Source organism: Grampus griseus, assembly GCF_964374135.1.
Source record: "Grampus griseus genome assembly, chromosome: 19".
In the NCBI taxonomy this organism is placed as follows: Eukaryota; Metazoa; Chordata; class Mammalia; order Artiodactyla; family Delphinidae; genus Grampus; species Grampus griseus.
In genome coordinates, this window is record NC_139013.1 from 57737461 (window position 1) to 57760959 (window position 23499).

The 23499-nt window shown below is 64.1% G+C and overlaps 3 protein-coding genes across 6 annotated transcripts in view; 1 reads left to right on the forward strand and 2 right to left on the reverse strand.

Annotated features, from left to right (window-relative positions):
• The first annotated feature begins 1787 nt into the window (after positions 1-1787).
• Positions 1788-23046, forward strand: CTU2 (cytosolic thiouridylase subunit 2). 4 transcript variants are annotated; one of them, XM_082678005.1, is made up of 15 exons: positions 1788-1920; positions 15845-15919; positions 19124-19202; positions 19346-19405; positions 20157-20217; positions 20608-20717; positions 20844-21100; positions 21233-21368; positions 21557-21688; positions 21955-22046; positions 22129-22232; positions 22330-22462; positions 22570-22642; positions 22741-22799; positions 22882-23046. In XM_082678005.1, exons 4-15 carry the CDS (start codon positions 19385-19387, stop codon positions 23027-23029), a joined length of 1326 nt encoding a protein of 441 aa, XP_082534131.1. In that variant the 5' UTR covers positions 1788-1920; positions 15845-15919; positions 19124-19202; positions 19346-19384; the 3' UTR covers positions 23030-23046. The 4 variants fall into 4 exon arrangements, with proteins under 4 accessions (XP_082534131.1, XP_082534128.1, XP_082534129.1 ...); XM_082678002.1 differs by lacking the exon at positions 1788-1920 and adding an exon at positions 15105-15202; XM_082678003.1 differs by lacking the exon at positions 1788-1920 and adding an exon at positions 15105-15202 and having other exon boundaries at positions 21233-21278.
• RNF166 (ring finger protein 166) lies at positions 6863-14782 on the reverse strand. The gene is made up of 6 exons (XM_082676711.1): positions 14571-14782; positions 10512-10668; positions 9313-9425; positions 8796-8910; positions 8593-8700; positions 6863-7827 (listed from the first exon to the last, which is right to left on the reverse strand). Exons 1-6 carry the CDS (start codon positions 14723-14725, stop codon positions 7762-7764), a joined length of 714 nt encoding a protein of 237 aa, XP_082532837.1. The 5' UTR covers positions 14726-14782; the 3' UTR covers positions 6863-7761.
• PIEZO1 (piezo type mechanosensitive ion channel component 1 (Er blood group)) overlaps positions 23039-23499 on the reverse strand; it is a gene marked incomplete at its 5' end in the record, with an annotated part of 29018 nt that continues 28557 nt past the window's right edge. The window contains one exon of the mRNA XM_082677844.1: positions 23039-23418. Within this exon, the coding sequence (XP_082533970.1) occupies positions 23169-23418 (250 nt within the window). The 3' untranslated portion in view covers positions 23039-23168. The remainder of the gene's footprint in view (positions 23419-23499) is intronic.

Consider the following 23499-nt stretch of genomic DNA (forward strand, 5'->3'; position numbering starts at 1 on the left):
AAGCCGAGTTGGGCTCAGTCCACCCTGGGGTGGGAGCCTGCGCCGAGCCCAGCCTTGGAGAGCCCTGCTCTAGCCTGTTACACCGGCCCCGCCTCCTGCGCAAACCCGCAGCGGTAGGTTTGATGAGCACCAGCCCTGAACCGGCTGACTGGCCAGAGTGGCGTCCAGGGGGTCGGCCGGCCTGGTGGAGGAGACCGTGCTTTCGGAGTTGGCCCCAGGCCTCCAGAAAGCTCATTTGTGGGAGAAAGGACACCGCTTGGCGTTCCGGAATTACCAGGGGTTCAGACAGGCGGTGTGGGAAGTGTAATCACAGAGGGCGGCGCATGTGCCCGCTGCTGCAGCCTGGGCTATGACCCGGACAGCCTCACCTCCTTCAGTACCCTTTGGAGTCCTCGGTGCCTCCAAGAGCCAGCCTTGCCTGGGTGTCAGGTACCTTTTTTTTTTTTTTTTGCGGTACGCGGGCCTCTCACTGCTGTGGCGTCTCCCGTTGCGGAGCACAGGCTCCGGACGCGCAGGCTCAGCGGCCATGGCTCACGGGCCCAGCTGCTCCGGGCATGTGGGATCTTCCCGGACCGGGGCACGAACCCGTGTCCCCTGCATCGGCAGGCGGACTCTCAACCACTGCGCCACCAGGGAAGCCCCAAATAAACAGACCGATTCTTTTTTTTTTTTTTTCTTTTCTGGTCCCTTTTGATGTGGACGTTTCATGAGTTCAGGGGTCAGTCTCTGTGTGGGGGGGTGGGGACACACTGCCAGGCTCCGGAGAGCCGCCAGGCGCTTCCATGTCTGTGCAGGAGGCCTGCCTTCAGAGGCCCAGGTGCCACGTGCAGCCTGGTGCTCTTTGCCAGTTGTGGGCCTGGAGACAAGGTGGAGGTGGTGGGGAGTCTGAGAGGAACCGCGGAGAGCGTGAGGAGGGAGGCCTGCGTCACACAGGGTCTTACGTGCCTTCAGTTTCGCGGGAGAGAAAACAGGCTCTGAGAAGTTACGAAGCTGTGGGATTGGGACCCGGGCAGGCACTTGCAGCCTCACAAGGGGCGTCTGCTGCTCGGTTAGGGCGCGCGGAAGGATAGACAGGTGGTGCGCAGGCGGGGGAAGGCGCGCGTCTCTCCCGCAGGCCGGGCCTGGCAACGTGTCGCCGTGCACGTGGCTGCCTTCTGCTGTTCACCTGTTCCGTGGCCTCCCAAGCTTACCATGTGTACCTTCCCTTCCTTCTCCCCGTCCCAGACGTAGGTGACACTTGCAGATACCTGGGCCAGCCCTGCACCCACGCTGTCCTTCCTCGCCCAGCCACCCACGGTGTGGCCACTGGCCAGGATGACCTCCTTAACCCCCAGAGGGACACTCGTGTTCTCGAGGGGCGCTCATGCACTCCCGTGGAGAACCTGCTGATCTCATCCTGGAAACGCCCCAGGGATCCCAGGGGGCCTTAGAGCACCTCTGCGGTGGGGTGCTCCTTTCCGAGATGGCTGCCATAACCAGTGACCCTAAGGGAAGTTTGAGGTCCTTGTCAACTGCTCAGAACTGCCCTCCTGTGGTCATACAGACTCACTGTTGGGCTGTGACTCACAGGGTTGTGTCTGGGACAGACCAGGGTACCACTCACAGAGGAAAATCCGAGTGTCTGCCCTGTTCTCACCTGTGCAGCCCCAGGGAGGCGGGGGGCTGTCCCCACCTGCTCTGCGTCCCTCTGTCCTCAATACGACCGCCTTGCCTTGCAGCTAAGCCCCGCGCCTCGCTGTTGGAAACCAGCTCCCCCCCGCCGGCCTCCTGGAACCGGGCTCTCCACCAGAGCAGGACTTGCAGGGACCAAAGTCCACGCTTCCTGCAGAAACCCCAGGGTCTCCCCTTGACACTTGGCGACGTCGGCTTGTGGCCATCTGCCCGCCTGCCTCTATCAGACAGTGAACAAGCGGAGCCCAGGTAAGATTGTTACAATTTCTCTTATGTTGATATTTTCTCTTTCTTCAATTAGTTTTTTTTGGCTGCGTTGGGTCTTTGTTGCTGCGCGCAGGGCTTTCTCTAGGTGTGACGAGGGGGGGCTACCCTTTCTTGCGGTGCACGGGCTTCTCATTGCGGTGGCTTCTCTTGTTGCGGAGCACGGGCTCTAGCACACGGGCTTCATAGTTGTGGCACGTGGGCTCAGTAGTTGTGGCTCGCGGGCTCTAGAGCGCAGGCTCAGTAGTTGTGGCGCACAGGCTTTGTTGCTCCGCGGCTTGTGGGATCTTCCCAGACCAGGGCTCGGACCCGTATCCCCTGCATTGGCAGGCGGATTCGTAACCGCCGCGCCACCAGGGAAGCCCCTCTTTCTTTTTGTGGGTGTGTTTTTGTGCTCTTTTTCTGGGCTTTATGTGGCGATGGTGCTTGGCTGTCCGCGTAGTGTGTACGTGTGCGCCTGTATCCTTTTGCGTCTGGTAGTTTTGTTTGTTTGTTTTTATACTGCAGGTTCTTATTAGTCATCAATTTTATACACATCGGTGTATACATGGTTTCTTTACTAATTGGGTTTCATGGCCCAGCGAGGACGCCCCTTCCCTGTTAGATGCAGCCCTAGGGCCTGCCAGGTGGGAACCGCCTTCCTTCCCTCACAGCACCTGCACAAGGTTGGGTCCGTGGCAGAGGCTCAGCAGTGCCTGCCGGACCAGATGGAAAAGCGTCAGGAGCCCCCGTACAGTGCGGCCCAGGCACGCTCCCCCCTGGGGGTCTCTCGAGTATAGACACGTGGGTGAAGGTACAAAGGCCCCGTGGTGGGCCTGGCTCTGGGACTCGGAATAGCGCTCAGAGCTGGGCCTTGAAGCTGGCGCTCGGCCGTCCCAGGACTCAGGGGCCCCCGCTGTGGTGATAGTGCCCCCGCTGTCAGTGTGTGGTGTGTTTGCTGTGGGAGGGTGGGTGTGGCTGGACATCCTGCGTTGGAGCATCCCCGTTGCTGTCCACGGTCGTGGACCCAGTACTCCAGCTCCCAGCACGTGGTCAGATTGGTGGCCAGTGTGCCTTTGGTCACCCCCAGAACGGGGACTCACAACTGCTCACAGCTGCCTGTTCCCTCTTGGGTCCTGGTTGTTAGAGGTGATTTTGGTTCTTAAATGGGGGTTCAGGGAGGGGACGTTGACCCTTCCCACACAGCTGTGGCACACAGTAGAGTCCCAGACGCTGAGCCCGGGAAGGTGATCTGGGGGCTGAGGAGGGATGTACGTGTGTGCATGTGTGTCAGCCTCGGGTATGTGCGTGTGTGCAGGTCTGCGCCCTGGTGTGCACACGCACACGGGTGTGCGCACGCGTCTGTGTGTGCGTGTGAGGTCGCAGGAGCTGTCCGTGCGACACAGCGGTCAGGCTTCAGCGGGTGAGCCCGGCGCCTAGAGGGGAGGGTCTGTTGCTGCACAGCTCGGTTCCCAGCTCCGAACTCCACAGCGTCCTCCCGGAGCTTCTTCCCCGTCCGCATGTGGCCCTGGGCCCTCGTTCCCAGAAACTTGTTGGAGAGCCCGGAGGGTCACGGGCCGTGCAGCTCCCTTCTCCGGGACCGGAAGGGGCCTGATGTCCCCGGAGCTCCCGCCGGCACCTCCAGGTCAGGTCCCGGCCCCTGGCGGCGGGGTGGGAGCAGCACAGACACAGACCACGAACGCTGGGCGCGGAAGCTTTGCTGCCAGGGGTTGATTGTGCGCCGCTGGGGACGTGGCCTCAGGCCCACTTGTGTGGTGGCGCCTTTGGGCCTGTGGGTCCCTGCTGCCTTGTGGTGAGTGAGTTCAAGGATCCTTCCTGGGAGCGTGTTTCGCAGGTAGGTGTGGGGAGCCCCGGTGTGTGAGAGTCCAGAAGGAGGCGCCGCGGCCTGGGCGTCAGCACCGGGGGACCGCCGCCCGCCCGTCCGCTGTGTCCCGAGGGTGCGCCCTCCCTGCTGGACCGCAGGCCTCAGGCCCCGTGGCTGCCTGGGGGCTTGTCGAGGTGCGGCCCTGGGGCCCTCCACTGGTCCGAAGGGCTCAGAACCTCGTTCTTCCCCTGTGGAACGGGGGCAGCGAGCTAGTAGGAGGTGGCCCTGCGTCACAGGGACCCCGAGGCCCCACCCGAGGGGTGAGGGGTGGGCTTGGCCCTCTGCGGCAGGTGGACTCCCCACGCCTCCCTGGACGAGGTAAATGGGGTAGACGCGCGTGTTCGCAGTTGGCTGCCAGGCCCCGGGCACACTTGTATTTCCTGAAGGCGGGGCTGCTCGTATTTCCTGAAAGGCTGGGCCTTTCAGGAGGCCCCTCCGCTGGGGGCTGCATGGCCGCGCCTGGCCTCTCCATCCACCCTTCTTTACTCAGAGCCCAGAGCTCGGAGGCGCGGCTCCTGCAAGACCCAGAGGTGACCCCTGTGGCCAGTCCTTGGGGGCCCTGAGGCTGGTGAAGAGAGCGGCCTGGGGCAGGCGCTCATGCTCTGGGCACCCTGCCTTCAGGAGTGCTGGCTGCCTGTCCCCTTCCTGATGGCCGAGGGCACAGGTTCCCAGGGACCTGGCGGCGCCGTCTAGGCGACAGGGTGTGTGCGGACCCCCCAGGCCGTTGTGTGACTGGGGAGGTGAGGGTGTGCAGCCTCCCGTCAGGGACGCCCTGGAGTCGGTTGGGGTGCGGGCCTCCCACCTCCACCTCACTTTTCATGCAGACTCAGAGCGGCATCCCGCGGGCTTCAGCCTGAGGTGTCCTCGCCGGACACTGCGGCGTCTGCCGCGACCCAGCTCCCACGCAGCCGCACACCGCGTTGGGGCTCGCTCCACTGCTCCGCCCTGGCATCCGTCCAGGACGCTGGGTCGCCGAGCGGCCACGTGTCCGCGTGCCCAGGGCCCCGTGCGTCCTGGGCCCAGGGTGGAAGGGATGAGGTCAAGGCCACGTGTGGATGCTGCCCTGTGGCTCTTGGCCTCCGTGGCCTCTGGGGGTGCCTGGGGGGGGCTGAGCTTGGCAGGCGTCCTTGGGCGGGGGAAGGGACTAGCCACCAGCCTGTGCTGGTGTCCAGCAACTTTAAGACGCTCCTGGCTCCGCCCCCCCTGGGGCCCCACTGTGGCCAGGAGCCCTCGGTGATGTGGTGACGTGGTGGGCGCTGAGGCCTCCACAGGGTGAGGCGTGGGGACAGTCACTGGGCGTCACCTCCTTCAGGGCACCGGTGAGGTCAGGACCTGCCGAGACAACCCTGAAACTGCGCCCAGGACTCCGTGGGCGCCGAGGGTCGTGACGGGCGTGTGAGAGTAGCACCGTCCTCCCCCAGGCGGTGGGCGGGCAGCGGACAGGCTTGGCTGGTGTCCAGGTGGTGGACAGACAGCTGGTACCAGCTGCGCTCTGAGGACTGGAGGGTTAGCTGGGGATGGGCGATGGGCCCGAGTGACAGCCCAGAACCACAGCCGCTGCATGTCCCAGATGGGATGTGCTGGCAGTGCTGGGGGAAGAAGCAACATGTCCTGGACAAGGGGAGGGCAGCCGGGTGCAGGGGAGGGTCATGGGGCAGTGAGGTGCTGAGCTGGGGGTGGGGGAAAGGAGACGGGGCGGCATCTCCACCTGGCATCTGGAGCCTGGCTGTCCCAGCGCTGCCACCACTGGCTCCAGGCCCCAGGGGACTGGCCGAGGCCACCCTGAAGCTCCCCTGGGTGCTGACGGGCCCTCATCCCTCTCCCCGCTCGGTGAGGCCCGGGAATGTGGCCTGGAGTTTGCAGTTGGGGGCCGTGTGCTGGCAGGCTGGTCGGCAGGGCAGGGCAGGAGGTGCACCTCCCTGGTGGCCGAGGTCCCAGCTCCCCCATCCTCCTGCAGGAGGGGGACTTCAGCCACATCCTTCCTTTCCCATTAGCCCTGAGGGAGGCTGAGGCTGGGCCCAGGTGGCCCCCCAGGGACCATGTCACGGGCCTCCTTCTGGAAGGCGGCAGAAAGGACAGGCTGGCAGGTGGCATCCTCGGCCGGTGGGGTCAGAGTGGTCAGAGGGGAGGGTGGGCCAGTGGCTCCTACGAAGGGTTCTAAAGTGGGGTAACGCACCCCAGGTCACAACTCTTCTCTCGTGGAGACTTTTGCTTGCCCAGCCCTGCCACGGTCGAGCTCACGAGATCCAGCTTCTCCATGGAGGAAGGGTCTGGAACACTGCGTGGGGGGCAGACACGGAGAGCGAGGCAGGGGCTTGGCCTTACCCTGATGACCTGCCACCTGGGCACAGCCCAGCAGGTGATTCTCGTCAGCTTTTAAAGGCCTGTGGCGACTGGGAACAGCAGGGGCCCGTGGCACTGATGGTGGCCCGAGACCACCGTCCCTGGGTGGATGTTTCAGAGGGCCAGGTGCCGGCCTGGGGGCTGAGGGCACACGCTGGGGCACCAGGCAGGCTGCCCGGGGAGGCAGAGGCACGCCTCGAGCCAGCAGTGGGGAGAGCGGCTGCGGCACGGGGACCGGGGTGGGGATAGTGGGGCTTCACCCCGATGGCATCCAAAAGGCCACCTGTAGGCCACCATGGCCACCTCTGGGCCCCAGCACCAGCCCCATTCAGACTACCCCGGCCGGGGAAGCTCAGGACGGTGCCCAGTCTGCCGGCCTCAGGTGGACCCCGTCCCAGGACGAGGAGGTGAGCGTCGCAGCCCAGCAAAACTTGGCCTGAGCTTGTTGCAGGGTAGGTGGCCAGGCCGGCAAGTGAGGGCACAGGTCGAGGGGAACAGGGTCCAGGGGGCGGGCAGGACCAGCAGGGGCTGCAGTCCAGCCCACCCCAGACGCGGAAACGGCCTCTGCGGGGCTCCAAGGCCAGCTGCTCTCTGAGCCGGAGCTGCCTGGGGACGGACACGTGCCCGCGGACCTCGAGTGGAGGACGGTCCGGTGGCCGCGCTCCAGCCCTCTGCCTTTAGTATTCACTGAAGGAGACGCACCAGCCAGGTCGCTGGAGATGCTTTGAGACATTTTATTTAAATTTTTTTTAAAGACAGCAATAATTTATGCCACGAGCCAAACGAGGGTGCCGATGAGTGTCTTGTGAGCTCTGGTCACTGCCCCGGCCCCGCGCTCTGCCACTGCCGGGGCGGCCCTGCTGGGGGCGCGAGGTGGTCGGCTTTGGACCAGGGAGAGCAGGGCCGAGGCCAAGACCCAGGCGGGAGGCCAGGAGCAGACACAGCGCCGCTGCAAGTGGCTGGGCGTTGCGATTTCTTCCCGTGATTATCCCAGTGACCCTGGGGAACAGCGAGGTGACCTGGGGACGTGGCCACCTCGGTCCCTGCACACAGCGATTGCCCCGTCTCTCCTCTCCTCCCCGACCAATCCCACAACCGTTCGTTTTTTATTGTTTTTTTAAAAAATATAATTCTGTAAATGTTGCATAAAAATACTATTACTCCTAGTCAGACACGGATATTGCAACATGAAGGGCAACTGCTCTGTCTGTGCTCTAGAAAATGGGAAAAGGTCATCACACCGCATAATACAGAAGAGTGTGGAGCCTCTAGGAATCATAAAAGCCAGTACCGAGCACGCGACGGGGAAGCGTTGCCAGGTGCTGGGCCGGGGCCCCCTCCGCGCTTCCCTGCTCAGTGCGGGGGCCTGTGGACGCGGCAGGGCCTGAAGGGTCCTCTCTGCAGGGAGGACATCATGGCTTTGAGACACAGTGGCCACACTCCATCCCAGTGGCCGGCCCCCCGAGGCCACCTGCTCAGCGCGACAGGGACGCGGCCTCTCCTCCTGCAGCAGTGAGGCTCCACCTGGCCCTCAAGGCGCCTTCCCAGGCAGGCCTGGGCCGCAGGAGCTGGCGGGGCGTGTCCCTTGAGGCGGGAGGCCTGGGCCAGTGGCCACGCCTTCAGTTCTCGGAGAGAGACAGGGCCAGGGCGGCCTGGAAGGCGGCCTCCTCGTCGATGCTGTAGTCCTGGAAGACAGGGAGTGGAGCTGGGCCAGGGACGCCAGGGCCTCCCAGAGCGACCCCCCTGGCCCTGGTCCTGTCACCTCAAATGGACCGGCTCTGCCGCGTCCAGCCTCCCCGCCCCCCTTCGGCCCCGCACGGTCACGGGGTCCCAGGCGCTGTGCGGCAACTGCGCTGCGGGGATGGTCTGGCTGCCCGGAGGCCACCGCGCCCAGTGACTGAGGGCTGGGCGGACTGCGTGGGCTGGACGCCCGGAATCGGAGCTGTCCTTTCTCCTCAGACTCAAGAACGGGGCTTGAGATGAGCAGAGAAGCCAGGGATCCCCGTGGCATCCACCCATCGGGACCAGGCACAGGCGGAGGGAGCGGAGGGGTCGACTCCACAGGGTCTGGCGCCTGGAGGCTGGAGGCTGGCGGGGGACGAGAATAGCAGGGCTGGGGGTGCACGGGAGGGAAGGGCCTGCAGGAGGGTCTGCAGGTGGGAACCGCAGGTGGGAGAGGGAGAGGAAGAGCCAGACCCCCGTGGAGGGGTCTGTGTGCCGAGGCCCTGGTGCAGAGCTGGGGAGATGGTGGCCCTGCGACGGCGCCTCCCCAAGAGGAGGCCCTGCGTGAGGAGAGCTCGCTGGCCCAGCGGTGAGGGACCCGCAGGACAGGGGGCCGCTGTGGGCCTGGTCTGCACAGCCCCAGAGCCCCCGGGCCTCTAGTGGCCACGTGGACCTACCCAGCACCGGCACCGGGGGAGGGGGAGGGGAGGGGAGGGGAGGGCACCCACCACGAAGGTGTCGTAGGAGAACTTGTGCCGGTGGAGCAGGTGCTGCAGGAAGTTGGCACTCTTGTAGCTCGGGTCGCCCCAGGGCATGGCTGAGCAGATGGGACACACCTGGGATAGAGCAGGACGGTGAGCCTACAGGGCCCGGGCGGGCGGGCGTGCGGGCGGGCGTGCGGGCGTGCGTGCGTGCGGGCGGGCGTGCTCACCACGCGGCTGGGGTCGCTGCGGTGGCTGTCCACGCAGTGCTTCACCAACTCCTGCTGATCCAGGTTGCGGGCACCACAGTAAGGGCAGGCGAAGGTGGACCTGTTGGGGACGGCACTGGGGCGGGGGTGGGGGTGAGTGGCACTGCCCACCTTCCTACAGCCCGGCCGGCTCGCCCTCCCCTGCCCTGTGGGCCGTAGCTGCCGCGGGGCTCTGCCCCCGTCTGCACATCCCACCGCGACCTCCCGCCACCTAACCCCGGGCCGCCTGCTTCCCCGACATGGCTGCCCACCCTGAGAGGAGGTGTCTGTCCAGCCCCAGCCTGTCTGGGGACCGTGCATCCCTGCTGGGAGGTGAGCCGTGGGGGCCTGGCTTGGGCCCTCCTGGGGTCCCCTACCCGCAGGGGGCGAGGCCCTCCGCCGGCAGCCCTCCCACCTCCTCAGGGTGGGGCCCCACTGTCCACCCCGCGAGGTAGGCCCGGAGCTGCCCCACAGAGGGGGCCCCGGCGAGGCGGCCTACCTGGGGATGGGCTGGGACGTGGGCACCACAGGGACGAACTTGGGACAGTTGGCCATCTGCTCCTGGACCTTCACGCAGGAGGCAACGTGCACTCTCATCTTGGCCAGTGTCACCTGGGGAGGAGAGGAGGGGAGGGGCCGGGCAGCAGGGCTGGGCCTCTGGCTCCCGATGCCGCGGCCCGGCAGCGCTGCGCAAGTGGGGCCCAGAGGCCGAGTGAGGGAGACACAGACTCAGGACCCCGAAGGCTGCAGATCCGCACCCAGAAGCAGGCGCTCACGGCTTCACGATGGGGCCATGCGGGGGGCAGTAGGCCTCTGGTCCCTGGGGAGCTGCAGGCGAGGGAGGCCCACGAGGGGACAGGGAGGGTGTCTATTTGGGAAAAAATACCCTTTGTAACGGGAGCCAGCAGGCAAAATTCTGGACAGTCGAACGTCCAGCAAATTCTTTACCAAGAGGTAGGAAACGGAACAAGATACAACCTTCTCGGCTGCCCGAGTGGCCGTCCTGGCCGAAGGTGGGAAGCGGCTCAGCACAGGGCAGGGGAGGGGTGCCGGCGCAGAGAGCAGGCGGAACGACCCGGGGAGGACGCCCGGCAGCCCTCCCGGTGGCGGTGGCGCACACAGGAACCTAGTTCCCAGAACTGCGGAGGCGAGAGGGAGCAGGCGGGGCAGCTCCGCCTCGAGGGGCCCTCCTGACGCCGGCCCGCCCCCGGCTCTGCCCAGGGCTGGGACATTGAGCAAGCCTGCCACCCGGGCCCGCACGAGGCCAAGGGTGGGGGCCGCCTCACACAAGGGCCGACAGCCTGCTCCGCTCTCATGCCGGGAGGGAGGGGCACGTGCTGGACAGTCTGACCTTCGACCTTGAGGACAAAGCAACAGGGCTGCTGCCTACTGTGATAACTCAGAAGAACTCGTTAACCCGAGCGATGGCAAAATCTGAAAGTCTAAGTTCAAACTCCGTTCCCGGGCTGGGTCCCCCACAAAGTGGTGTGCCCGCCTGAGTGGGCAGCGGGTGCCGGGACAGGGTGAGCTCAGCTCAGCCTGTGTCCCTGCGCCAGCCACAGCCCGGAGCCCAGGCCACATGCAGAGCCCGCAGGAAGCGAGTGGAGCAGCGGGCTGCCCAACAGGGAAGGGACGTGGCCCCTGCCCAGCTCCCCTGCGAGCCCATCGGAGCCCCCCGGGCCAGGCAGGCTGCGGTACCTTCTTACTGCAGCCCCGGCAGGGTGCCTTGTAGGACGAAAGCTGCTTCTCCACGTGGGCGGCCTTGTCCACTTTCTTGGGGTCGAAGGGCAGGCGGCACAGTGGGCACAGGGGGGATGGCACCTGCAGACACGGCTGGAGGCACTCCCCGCAGAACCTGCAGGGCAGACGTGGGCCTGAGGGCTGCGCTCCCCTCCATCAGCAGTAGCTTCTGGGCCAGGGTCCTACGGGTTGAATGGGCACCGTCTGTCCAGAAGATGACCCAGGTCGCTGCCCAGCTGTGGGCTTCTGGGACACTCCTGCCGATTCTGCGATGAGGGCTGAGCTGCAGCTGTGACCCCCGCCCCCCAGGTCCCATGCTGGCCCCGCAGCCCTGGTCCCAGCAAGAGCTCTGGCTGCAGGAGGCCCAGGGCCCAACCTGTCCGTCTCACTGCCAAGCGGTGACGATGCCACCTCAGGGGACTCCAGGACATCTTGGGGGACCCTGGAGACCCTCTACCCACGAAACTCTGGGGAGTGAAATCACTAACAGTGGTGAGAGGAAACCGCAGGACTCACTGCATGGAGCAGGGCCAAAGCTGGCCAGGGGGTGTCACCAGCCTTGGGACAGTGCCCTCTCCCCGGCAAGAAGGGCTCTGGCTCGGCCCTTGGCCGTGTCCGTGGAGACGCCACGTCGTGAGGCACAAGTCCCGGCACCCGTTGGCGCTTGGCCCCAGCAGCTGGTGTTTACAAACACCCCAGTGCCGCAGAAGAACGTGCACCGCCCGATGGGCAGTGGGGCAGCAGCTCGAACACTCTCAGTGGGGGCACGAAGGGCCAGGAGCCTGACCGCAGGACCAGCTCGGTCCACCTTTGCAGGAAGCGCCAAGGGGACCGCTTAGCAGACGGGAGCCGTGGAGCGGAGGCTCCACGGCCCAGAAGAGCACGCGCTCGGCCCCAAGAGAAAGGCGGCAACTTGGCGGCCTGCAAGAAACCCACGAGGTGTCGGGGTGTGCACCGCTCTGCGTGCGTCTAGCAGGCTGGGCCTGCGGCTCACCTGAGCTCAGGGGTCCCTGTTCTTTTGCCTCAGACTTTCACCTCATTTTAGGAAGAGGCAGCCGCAGGTGATCCCGAGGCCGTCCTCCTACACGCTGGCTTCCCAACAGCCACCACTGGGTCGTCACCGTGGGTGTCACTGTTTGCACACAAGAAAGGCCAGGCTGGGCCTGAGGCCCATCAGAAAGTGCAGGGTTCCTGACACCCTGTTCCTGCGCACCTGTCACTTTCCGCACCTGTCGAGGGCCCACCAGGCACTATCAGCAGCGCCCACCCCGTAGTGCTCCAGCAAGTCCTCCAGGGCCGTCCCTCTCACTGGCCTCACAGCCGGGGCAGGCCTCGCGTGCCACCCTGTCACTGGAAGAAAGTGGCGGCTCCATGGTCCCCACGGGGAGGCCGGGGGAAAATCCGCACAGGAGCGCTCCCGGCAGCACTGGTCACGAGAGCTGTGGAGAAGCCCAGTGTCCACTGACGGGCGAGGGACACACAGGAGGTGGCCGATCCTTACGACGGGACACCCCTCAGCCCAGAGGGAGCGCGGCGCAGCTGGATGCTGGCGCTCAGAGGACCCCGAAGGCGTGCTCCGTTCAGGACAGAGGTACAGAGGCTGGAGGCAGCCCCGGCAGAACCAAACACTGGCCCTCAGGGAGGCCTCATCAGAGGGTCAGAAACAGCTGTACAGGGCTTCCCTGGTGGCGCTGTGGTTAAGAATCACCTGCCAATCCAGGGGATGTGGGTTCGAGCCCTGGTCCGGGAAGATGCTGCAGAGCAACTACGGCTGTGCGCCACAACTGCTGAGCCCGCGTGCCATAACTACTGAAGCCCACGTGTCTAGAGCCCATGCTCCGCAACAAGAGAAGCCACCGCAATAAGAAGCCCACACATCGCGACGCAGAGTAGCCCCTGCCCGCTACAACTAGAGAAAGCCCGCGTGCAGCAATGAAGACCCAACGCAGCCAAAAATGAATAAAATAAATAAATTTTTTTTTTTAAAAAAAGAGGAAGCCATACAAGGCTGAATTCCTTTATAAAAAGAAAAAAGAAACAGCCGGGCAGCTTCTGGTTCCAGATGTGGCTCACCGCCCAGGCCGTCCCCTAAGTATGGCAGATCACTGGCTCTGTCTGGGGCCCTGGGGACTTCACGGGAGCGCTTCCATACTCTCTACAGAGGCACCTCCTGCCTCTGGGCTCCTGCTCAAAAGCCCTCCCTACGACCTGTCCCCTTCTGTCTCGTGCTGGAGCATGAGTCCCGGCCCCTGGCAGGGCTGCTGTCACCTCCAGAAAACCTATTTGGTGAAAGGAGACTGCTACAGTTAGGGAGCTGGGGGTGGGGGCGAGGGGTGGATAACCAGACCACCGACAAACTTTTTAGAAGGAGAGATGTGAGTCTTCAAATCTTTCATGTTCATTTGCACACATGCCTTCAAAACACCGGAAGAGGAACTTATGGAAGGTAAGAGGCAGAGACGGAACAGCCAGGAGGCTTGTTTGCACCAGCAGGTAGAGCCAGGGAGAAAGTCTTTTTAAGGCAGAAGCTGAAGAAGAGGCTCTTGCAGGACCAGCCTCAGAAACAGAAGAGGGGACAGATTCTGCCAAGAAGAGCACGGGGAAGCGGGGTTTATAGAAGAATATGCTTGCACAGCAGTTTGTGTATTTCTGTATTCTGAAAACCACCTTTTAAGAAAAGACTTATTTGGAAAAATAGAAACCAGATTCGTGCTGACCAGAGGCCCGAAACACCGCAGCCCAGGGCTGGGTGAGTGTTGATACAACCCGAAGCCCGGGAAAGGCTTTCTAAAGTTGGGCCTGGGACAATCGCTACAGCTCTCCCAGGGATGGGCTGGAAGAAGCTGAACACACTTGACAACACCCACTGCCGTGTGCTGACAAGAGAAGTGCTGTGCAGGGGCTGCCCCTGCCGAAACGCCACACACAGCATGAAAGAGTGAGGCGCAGCGCCTTCAGGACAAATCAGCAGTGCTCTCCCAGTGTGGGCAGGTAGGTCCCTGTGCTGCCTGCCAGTGTGTGTGTGTGTGAAGGCTTGCTGGCTCCTGACACGGTTCCTGCCACCTCCCTGGGTGAGATGAGCAGCACACACACCCAGCAGCTGCAACTCCCCCTTTGTATCAGGAACCTTCCAGGTCATCTGCCTTTGTTTGCAAAACGTTCAAAGACCGAGCCTGGGTGAATCTCGGCCCCACCTCCTCAGCAACTCCGCTGGCAGCCAAGCCCTCCTGCCCCCTCTCCCCACCCTGCTAATTTCACTCAAGAGCTGTATTTTTCAGCCACTCCAGAGAGTTGGAAAGCCGACACCCTGATCTCAGCCCCTTCCCAAACAGGCTGGCAGCTCCCAGAAGCCTTGAGTGCAGCACTTGGCTGGGAGGAGAGCCACATCCTCAGGTTTCTGTTCCTGAAACAACCCGGCCCTGGCACAGCCGGAAACCCTAGCAAGATGTGTGGCATCTGGTCCCCCGAGGGCCAGCCTGCCTGGCTGCTCAGTGATCGATGTGACCCAAGTTCTCCAACAGAACAAAACAGCACCAGACTCCAAACAAGCCCCTGCCCAAACTTTAGGGAACTCCTCTCTTCTGCAGTCAAGACAAGCAGACAGCGGGTCCAAAACAGAGTTGACGGCAAAAGGCACAAGGCATTTATTCACAACTGCCCACCGCAGTCTCCACGGGACCAGATGGAAGGCGACCGGCGCAGAGGTCGTGCCCGCTGCCCTGTGAGTCCCCGGGGAGGCTCATCTATGCCGTCAGCGGCCCCGGGCACTGCCCGTTAGAGATCGGGCAGGGCTGCAGGTCGGTCCTGTCTGCCGACGGGGTGATCGGATCGAGAGCCCGGGGTGGGCGGACGGGCGGGCAGGAGGATGGGCTGAGGGGGATGGACGCGCCCAGAGGGCAGAAACGGCCCTGCGCGGGGAGACCCGCGCCCCCCGAGTCCTCGCGCGCCGAGGCGGCTGCAGAGCGCTCCCCGCGGCGGCGCCCGACCCCGCGGCCTCCCGGAGGCCGGCGCACTCACGTGTGTCCGCAGCTGCCGATGGCCACGGGCCGATGGTAGACTTCCAGGCAGATGGGGCAGCTGTACTGCGCCTCCAGGCCGCTGTCGCCGCCCGCGGGCCCGCCCGGCGGCTGCCGCTGCTGAGCCGAGGCCACCAGGCTGCGGAACATCGCCATCCCCGGGGCCCGGCCCGCCGCCGCCGCCCCTGTCCCGGCCAGGCCCGGCCCGGCCCGGCCTGCGCGTCACGGCCGCGCCGGCTCCGAGTTGGCGTCATAGGGAGCGCCCGCCCCCGGCCTGCGCGTCACGGCCGCGCCGGCGCCGGGATGACGTCATAGGGAGCGCCCGCCCCCGGCCTGCGCGTCACGGCCGCGCCGGCGCCTGGATGACGTCATAGGGAGCGCTCGCCCCTCGCCCGCGCGTCACGGCCGCGCCGGCGCCTTGATGATGTAGTGGGGGCGCGCCGCCGCCGCCGCCGCCGCCGCCGCCGCCGCCGCCGCCGCCGCCGCCGCCGCCGCCGCCGCCGCCGCCGCCGCCGCCGCCGCCGCCGCCGCCGCCGCCGCCGCCGCCGCCCTGTGACACGGAGCAGCCATGTGCGAGGTGGGCGAGGACTATCGGGAGCCCGCGCCCGCGGGGCCGCCGCCGCCACGGCCCTGGTAAGAGTTGGACGGCCGCACCCGCCGCTTTCTTTCCGGCGCTCCCGCAGACGGCGAGCCCTGCCCCGAGGGGCCGGCCCGCGCTTTACGCTCAGGGCCCCGGGAAGCCAGGAGACCGCCGAGGGCGGGGCCCAGGAGCCCCGGAACCTCAGGTCGGCGGTGGACCTCACTCCGCAGCACCCGGAGAGTGCCTGGCAAGCCCGTGGTAAACACTGTGCGCTCTCGCACCTCTAATTCTTGCAGCCAGTGGGACGGCTTCGCCCCTGACCACGCTGTCCTTACAGGGAGGCGAGGAAAGTCGGCCTCCCTGTCTCTTCTACTCGCTGGCTCCACTTCTCCCTTCCAGGGCCGCAGAGAGCGAGTTGGCTCTGTACTTGTGCCAGCCCCTGAGAGATTGAGCCCACTGAGCTGGCTTTAACAGACTGAAATCTCCCCAGGGCCCTGGTCTTTCCCCACAGTGGTAGTTTGGATAAGATACAAGCCGTGGTTTGTGTGGTTCCCCGCCCCCCGCCCCGGGCCCCAGTGACCTCGTACAACAGTTTGGGGTGAGAAACAGGCTACGGTCTCCCTGAAGCCCCCGGGAGAGGGTTGTAACCTGTGTTCCTGTTCTCTCCCCCCCTCCCCCCCCGCCCACGTCTCAAGCCGTGAGCAAAAGTGTGTGAAGTGCAAGGAAGGCCTGCCTGTCGTGGTGATCCGAGCCGGAGATGCCTTCTGCAGGTGAGGCATGGAGGTGGCAGGCGACCTGGTACACGCGGTTTCACTCAGTAACCAGTACTGCCCCCATATCTGTGGCTTTGTTTTTTTTTAAAAAAAATTATTTTATTTTTTATTTATTTTTTGCTGTGTTGGGTCTTTGTTGCTGCGCACGGGCTTTCTCTAGTTGCGGTGAGTGGGGGCTGCTCTTCATTGCGGTGCGCAGGCTTCTCATTGCGGTGGCTTCTCTTGTTGCAGAGCACAGGCTCTAGGTGCACGAGCTTCAGTAGTTGTGGCACGTGGGCTTCAGTAGTTATGGCTCACGGGCTCTAGAGCGCAGGCTCAGTAGTTGTGGCACACGGGCTTAGCTGCTCCGCTGCATGTGGGATCTTCCCGGACCAGGGCTTGAACCTGTGTCCCCTGCATTGGCAGGCGGATTCTTAACCACTGTGCCACCACGGAAGTCCTGTGGCTTTGTTTCTTGCTTTTGAAAGCATCTTACCACTTTACTCCTGCTTCTAACATCCTGCTGGCGTGTCTGTGTGTGTGCAGGTTTCTTGTGTGAATGCCATTCTCCCAACATCCAGCCGTTGGTCAGGTGGCAGGAAGGTATTGATGGAGCTTACGGGGAGAGTTGGGAGTGAACGTGGAGCGTGGTGTGCGGGAGGAGCTCTTTGGGGCAGCTGGAACGCATATAGGGGCAGATTGGAGCATCCTGGGGTCTCTGGCAGCTGTTCTTCATGATGCTGTTTGACTTGCGAGAGAGAGAGAGAGAGAGAGAGAGAGAGAGAGATGGAAGGCGGGCTGTAGTCTTCTCCCAGCTCTGGGAGAACCTTTGGACAGCAGGGGCTTATTCCCAGAGAGGCCTGAGCATATTCGGTTTTATCTGAAGCTCTCTGTGGCCCTGCCACATCGCCCTTGAATCATAACTTCCAGTGTCTGATCACGTTCACTGGATTCATAGCTCCACAAGGGCAGGGCCTGTCTCCCGTTTTATACCTATGAATTTTTGGTGACATTGCATGCTTTGTATAGCGAGTGAACGCATGTTGAATGAGTGATGGGCTCACATTTTTAAATTGGTCTTCCAGAGTACTGGACTCTGCTTTCTAAAAGTTTCCGGAAGAGAAACCAAAGGGACGGAATAAGTTGTTTTCCCTGGACTCTCGCATGCTTGCCCGTCTTTGGGGGGGCCTAGTAGACTTGATGTGTGCCATCAGGAAGTACGTTTTAGGCAAGGAAGTCACCGCTTTAAGCACGTAAGAGCATCTAGAAACAGTGAACTCTCCAGTCTGTTTGGAGAACTCACAGATAAGAAGACAGGCCGCAGCGACTCCTGCTGGGCCCAGAGCTCCCCCTCCCCCGCTTGCCGAGTCCCGGGAAGAGACGGGAGGCTGATTTTCCAGGTTGCAGGTCCTGCAAGCTAGGTTTTGAGCAAGTTTCCTCAGTGACGGAGAGGCTCAGCGTGTCGGAAGCCCTGGCCTGGCCCGACCCACAGGGCGCATGTGGCTTCAGGAGCCTAGTGGTGCTGGGGAGGCGTGGGTGCAGCAGCCGCGGGGTCCTCGGTGCCGCCGTGAGCATCTGTGTCTGCTTGAGGAGCCTCCCCGGGCCCTGACCTTCCAGGAGTCACTCCCATGGCTGGTCTCCTGGGGTCCCGGAGCCCCAGTGATTTGCTGCTAAAACCGAGTTGAGTTACCATCCACAGAGGTGCCTCGGGGTGTTTGGTCGGCATTTCGTAAGTGGTGCCTGCTCGGGGTTGGGGGAACTGCTGTGATACCAGCACGTGCGTACAGGAAGAAGGAAATAGATATGGGGGCAGAGCCCCAGGCTTGGGGCCGCTCCGCTCCCTGCTGCGCCGGGCACTGTTGTCCACCTTGGCTGCCTGCTGGGGAGCGAGCTTGCTCCCTCTCTCTCTCTCTCTCTCTTTCTCTTTCTTCCTTCCTTTTCCTCCTTTCCCTTTCTTCCCTTTTTTCCTTTTCTTCCTTCTTTTCTGTCTCTCCGTCTGTCTTTCTCCCTCTCTTTTTTCTCTCTCTTCTGTTTCTCCTTTCCTTCCTTCCCATCTTTCTGTCTTTTCGTCTCTCTCTTTCCTTTCTTTCTTTTCTTTTTTCCTTTTTTTCTTACACTTCTTTCTTTTGTTTATATTCACCGTTTGTTAATTTATCTTGGCCGTGCTGGGTCTTAGTTGCGGCATGCGGGATCTTTGTTACAGCATGCAGACTTCCTGGTTGTGGCATGTGGACTTCTTAGTTGCCACATGTGGATTCTTAGTTGCGGCATGTGGGATCTAGATCCCCGACCAGGGATCGAACCTAGGCCCCCGGCATTGGGAGCGTGGAGTCTTACCCACTGGACCACCAGGGAAGTCCTTGTTTCTTTGTTTTTTTTTTCCCTCCCTCCCTCTTCTCCCTTCCCTTCCCTTCCCTTGCTTCCTTCCCTTCTTCTCATCCCTTGCGGCTTGCGGGATCTTAGTTCCCCAACTGGGCGTGGACCCCGGGCCACGGCAGTGAGAGCGCCGAGTCCTAACTGCTGGACCGCCAGGGAGCTGCCCTGGGGAGCTTTTAAACGTGGGTGCCTGGGTCTCACCTGATACATCCTGACGTGGTCAGCCTGAGTGATTCTCATGTGCGGCCAAGGCTAAGAACCTCTGACCTGGTGAGCCCCAGGCTCAGCTGGAAGGCTGGCCAAGAATGCAGAGTCCCAGGCCCTGTTGAAGTTATGGTTCTCCGCGTTTGTGGGAGCCTCCTGGGCATTTCTGGAGGCCAGTGTGGGGCTTTAGGACGCTAGTCCCCTGACCCCACAGCCTGCTCAGTGCCTCCCCACGGGGGTCTTGGAAGGGGTCAGCTACTCTGCCTAGGGAAGGGTCAGGGTGGCCTTGCCCCGTGCATGCCCTTCCATCCCTTCCGCCAGCTGGGCCTGCCTGAGTAGCTGCAGTTCACAGTGGTGAGAATTGGGGGTGACCCAAGCGGGCCTTTCAGTGTGATGTGAGGCCCATCCTGGGGCAGCCACAGTTGGTGAGAACCCCTCACCCCTGGCTCCCCTTGCCAGTCTTTGGGCGCAGCCTCGACGTCAAGACAGTGCTTTTAAGGGTGGAAGTTGCTAGAAGAGAACGTAACCCGGCGGAGCGTTAGGCTGTCCTTCTACGAGGCAGGGGTGGACAGCTTCCCCATCCTCACGGCGGGCGGGTGGCCTGGGCGGTGTTGCCGCAGCTGCTGCTGCTCTGTGTTGCAGGGACTGTTTCAAGGTCTTTTACGTCCACAAGTTCAGAGCCGTGCTTGGAAAGAACCGGCTGGTCTTCCCGGGGGAGAAGGTGGGTGTGGCGCCCCCCCCCCGCAGGTGGCCTGTCCCGGCCGCCTCCCTCACGCCTGCACTTGGGGGGTGGCCTGACGTCCGTGGGCGGGGCTGGGGCATGTTGGGGGCGCAGTGCCTCCGGTGATGTTCCTTCTCCCCCAGGTGCTCCTGGCGTGGTCCGGGGGGCCTTCGTCCAGCTCCATGCTCTGGCAGGTCCTTGAGGTACGCCTGCACACCGTCCTGCACCCAGGCTGTGCGCGGTCGAGCTCCAGGGTGGGGGGCTGGCACTGAGGGGCTCTTGCTTGGGGCTGGGGGGAAAGGCCCACTCCCCAGCTAGGACACCCGAGGGCTCTGGGACGTGTGCACAAGAGGCACAGGCCCCCGAAGTGGTGTCCAGAGTGCCAGCCATTTCCCGGTTTAGCGCCCCATCCCTTTGCTGGACTGCGTTAGAAGCACGTTGCTGGGAAGCCGTGTGTGCCACGCCAGAGCGCCCCTCAGAGTGTCCCGGGGCCCAGGGCCCTCCCCGCAGTCCTGGTGGTGTGTCAGGACGGTGAAACGAGCAGGCGTTTCGGGGGCCTAGAGGGCCTGGTTCTGGCGGGGGGCAGGGTGGCTTCCCTGAGAAGTTTGAGGGGAGACCCGGAGGAGCCGGGGCGCGGCCGGGTGGCGGAGGGGCGCGGGGCGGAGACTGGCAGGGGGCGTGGGGGCGGCGCCCGGCAGGCTCAGCTTGGGCGTCGGAGGCCTTGGCCCGCGTGGGACACGCACGGGTTCCCTGGGCTCTGTGAGGGGCTGTGGGCCGGCCTGTACCAGGGCCAACAGGAGGCGGCCCAGGGCTTCGGCACGGTGCTCTGTGCTTGGCCTTCTGCGCTCGCCTCCTGGTGCCCTAGCCCTGGCCGGAGGCTGTGAGAGCAGCGGCCCGCCCCGGCTCTGTCCAGCGCCTGGCTGTGGACCTGAGGCCCTTTTATGTCCACCCCAGGGCCTGAGTCAAGATTCTGCCAAGAGACTGCGTTTCGTGCCAGGGGTTGTCTTCGCCGATGGTACGTGTCGCTGCTTCTCCTGGGCCGTGGTGCTCGGTTGGGCCCACTGACGGCTGGCGCTGTGCCCACACAAAGCCCTGGTGGGGGCGTTTCTCTCGAGATGATGCCCGTGTTCGACAGGCAGCACCGCTGCTGTCTTAAATCTCAGACCGTCCAGGTTTGGGCGGGAGCATCTGCCTGGCGTCTGTCATGGGGTCAAGGGCACTGAGTGAGAAGGGCGAGTTCTTTGCCCTTCTCTGTCCCCCTTTTTTCCCCAACCAAAACAGAGAACCCACCAGCCACTCTGAAAACGACCTGCAAGGACACAGGTCAGCGTCCAGAGACTGCTGCCCTCCAGGGTGCAATGGCCTTGGCCCTGACCTTGCTCTCCTTTCTGCCTGCGGTTCTCAGAGGGAGCAGCCTGTGGCCGGAGCCCGGAGGACCGAGCAAAAACCCTGGCCGAGGTGAAGCTGGTCCTGCAGACCGTCGGCTTCCCGTGGCACATTGTCGCCTTGGAAGAGGTGGGCAGGCTGTCCCTGCTAGAGCGCCCCGGGGTGACTGCTGGGTGTCCAAGAGGGGCGCCAGCCTGTTTCCCCACGTGGGGTGGGCTGGCCCTCACGCACTCCCCCCGCCTAAATACACACAAGGTGTTCAGCCTGCCGCCGTCTGTGCTGCGCTGCTCTGCTCGGGAGCCGGTCGGGACCGAGGGAGCCTACAAGGCAGCCGTGGACAGTTTCCTGCAGCAGCACCATGTCCTGGGGGAGGAGAAGCAGAGCCGGCCCTGCCCCCAGCACCCCCAGGGCCGGGCTGGGCCGCCCACAGCCGGCCAGACTGAGGCTCTGTCCAGACTCTTCAACTCAGTGAAGACGCTGACGGCCAAGGAGGAGCTTCTGCAGACGCTGCGGTGAGTTCCCTGCCACCCCAGGGTGCCAGCCCTGTTCCTCCCACCCAGGTCCTGAGACCCTCTCCCCCCTGCCCCCCGGAGTTCTGGGCCTACCCTACCTGGGCTCCTGAGACCCCCTGCCCTGCCCTGCAGGACCCACTTGATCCTGCATGTGGCCCGGACCCACGGCTACTCCAAGGTGATGACGGGGGACAGCTGCACCCGCTTGGCCGTCAAGCTCATGACCAGCCTGGCACTGGGGAGAGGGGCCTTCCTCGCCTGGGACACGGTGCGCCTGCAGCTGCCCAGGGCCCCGTCCCCACCCTCCTGGCCCCTTTCTCTTGACGCGGCATCTCCTGAGTCGGGTTGCCTGCGAGGCGGGGGGAGCCCATGACCCCCCCAGCTGGCAGGGAAGGAGGGGGTGCTGTGAGCCGGTCAGCTGCGGGCGGCAGGGAACGCTGTGCCCCCCGCCCCCAGGGCTTCTCAGACGAGCGACACGGCGACGTGGTGGTGGTGCGGCCCATGCGCGAGCACACGCTGAAGGAGGTCGCCTTCTACAACCGCCTGTTTGCCGTCCCCTCCGTCTTCACGCCGGCCGTCGACACCAAGGTCAGCGGTGCCCGCGCCACATGTCATGCTCTCCGGGAAGGGGGGGCTCTCGAGGGAGGAGGGTGCCCAGCTGGGGGTCATGCACGTGGGGAGGGACAGTGGGGCAGCCTGACATTTGTCGGCGATGCTTTGTCTAACGACAGGGACGCTCGAGAGCAGGGGCCCTGGCTGGCTGCACCGCAGGCTCTCGGGCTGGTGTTGTAGAGAAGCCCGTGCTCCCTGCTCTCAGTGGGTCCTGACCAGCCCCCTTGTCTCATTGCTCCCAGGCCCCGGAAAAGGCCAGCATCCACCGGCTGATGGAGGCCTTCATTCTCAGGCTGCAGGCCCAGTTCCCCTCCACGGTCAGCACTGTGTACAGGTGGGTGTGTGTGGGTACCGGGAGGGGGTCCTGGGAGGGAGTGGAGCCCCCCAGCCGACGGTGCCCTGTCCCCCACCCCCAGGACGAGCGAGAAGCTGGTGAAGGCGCCCAGGGACGGCTGTGCCGCCGGCACCCCCGGGCCCCGCTGCCTGCTCTGCATGTGTGTGCTGGACGTCGACACTGCTGGTGTGTCCCTGCACAGGGTGCCAGGGGAGAGGCACCGGCGAGTGGGCGTGGGGGTTCCGTGGCCCCCGAGGTCCCCTCAGCTCCTCTCTGCTTGCAGACAGTGCCACAGCTTTTGGGGCTCAGACCTCCTCGCAGCTCCCCCAGACGCAGCCCCCCATCGCAGAGGCTGAGGCGCCCACCGTGTCCTGCTGCCACAGCGGGATGGGCAGGGCCCAGCACTGCTGCAGGATGTGAGTCCCTGCCTTGTCCTGTCAGCCCCACCCGCCACGGTCGGCACCTCGCGGCTGCACAGGGGAGGGGTGCCCTCGGGCCCTTATTGAGCCTTCTGCTCCCGCAGGGAGGAGGACGACCCCCGCGCCTGTGTGATGGAGCAGCTGTGCTATGGCTGCCGTGTGAATATGAAGGACTTGGTGAGTGGAAGCCTCTCCCCCGCGTGAGGGAGCAGGCGGGCACTGGCCTGGGTTTGTGCTTGCGCAGCCCCGGCACCAACGTCAGCTCTCTGTTGCAGCCCTCCCTGGATCCCCTGCCACCCTACATACTGGCCGAGGCCCAGCTCCGCAGCCAGAGGTACTGCCTGCTCTGCTGGGGTGGGTGGGGTGGCTAGGAGGGGTCCTTCTGGGTCTCGGTTCCCAGCGTGCGGCTTCCCCAGGGCCGAGGCTGAGCAGGAGATCCAGGAGCGTCTGCTGGAGGCCGAGGACGGGGCACGGCCTGGCGCGACCTCGGCGGAGCAGGCCCACGAGGACGGGGCACGGCCGGGCGCGACCTCGGCGGAGCAGGAAGGCGCGGATGGCCTGTGATCACCCGCTTGTATAAATAAAAGGTTTTAATTAGAAAACTCTACAGTACGAGTGGGCAGGGGGTGCCGGGCTGCTGGGCTGCCGGGCCCCACAGGGAGGACGGTAAGAGACAGCAGTCCTGCGCCGGGCCGGGGCGTTCCTAGTCCTTGTCGCGCGTCCACGCGATCAACGTCTCGGGCGAGCGGTACAGGAAGATGAGCTTGGCGTACAGCTCCTCCTCCAGCTTCAGCTCCCGAGTCTCCCGCACCAGGAAGATGTCCTGGCACAGCTTGAGGATGCGGTCCACGCACGGCAGCTCCTCAAACATGATGGAGTGCGAGATCTCGCTGAAGAAGCCGCGCACGAACTTGCCGATGACCAGCACGATGGACACGTACAGCCCCATGATGCTGCAGGTGGGCGGCGAGTGAGCGTCGGGGCTACGGCCTGGCCCGTACCCCAAGCCCGCACCCCGGCCCCGCCGCACTCAC

Coding starts and splice junctions, on each gene's coding strand:
- RNF166 (XM_082676711.1), bottom strand. CDS start 14,725: ATGGCGATGTTCCGCAGCCTGGTGGCCTCGGCTCAGCAGCGGCAGCCG. Junction 8,911..9,312: donor ACGTCCCAGCCCATCCCCAG/GTAGGCCGCCTC, acceptor CCCCCGCCCCAG/TGCCGTCCCCAACAGGTCCA. Junction 8,701..8,795: donor GCAGCGACCCCAGCCGCGTG/GTGAGCACGCCC, acceptor GCTCTATCCCAG/GTGTGTCCCATCTGCTCAGC.
- CTU2 (XM_082678002.1), top strand. CDS start 15,138: ATGTGCGAGGTGGGCGAGGACTATCGGGAGCCCGCGCCCGCGGGGCCG. Junction 19,203..19,345: donor TGGTCTTCCCGGGGGAGAAG/GTGGGTGTGGCG, acceptor CTTCTCCCCCAG/GTGCTCCTGGCGTGGTCCGG. Junction 20,718..20,843: donor ACATTGTCGCCTTGGAAGAG/GTGGGCAGGCTG, acceptor AATACACACAAG/GTGTTCAGCCTGCCGCCGTC.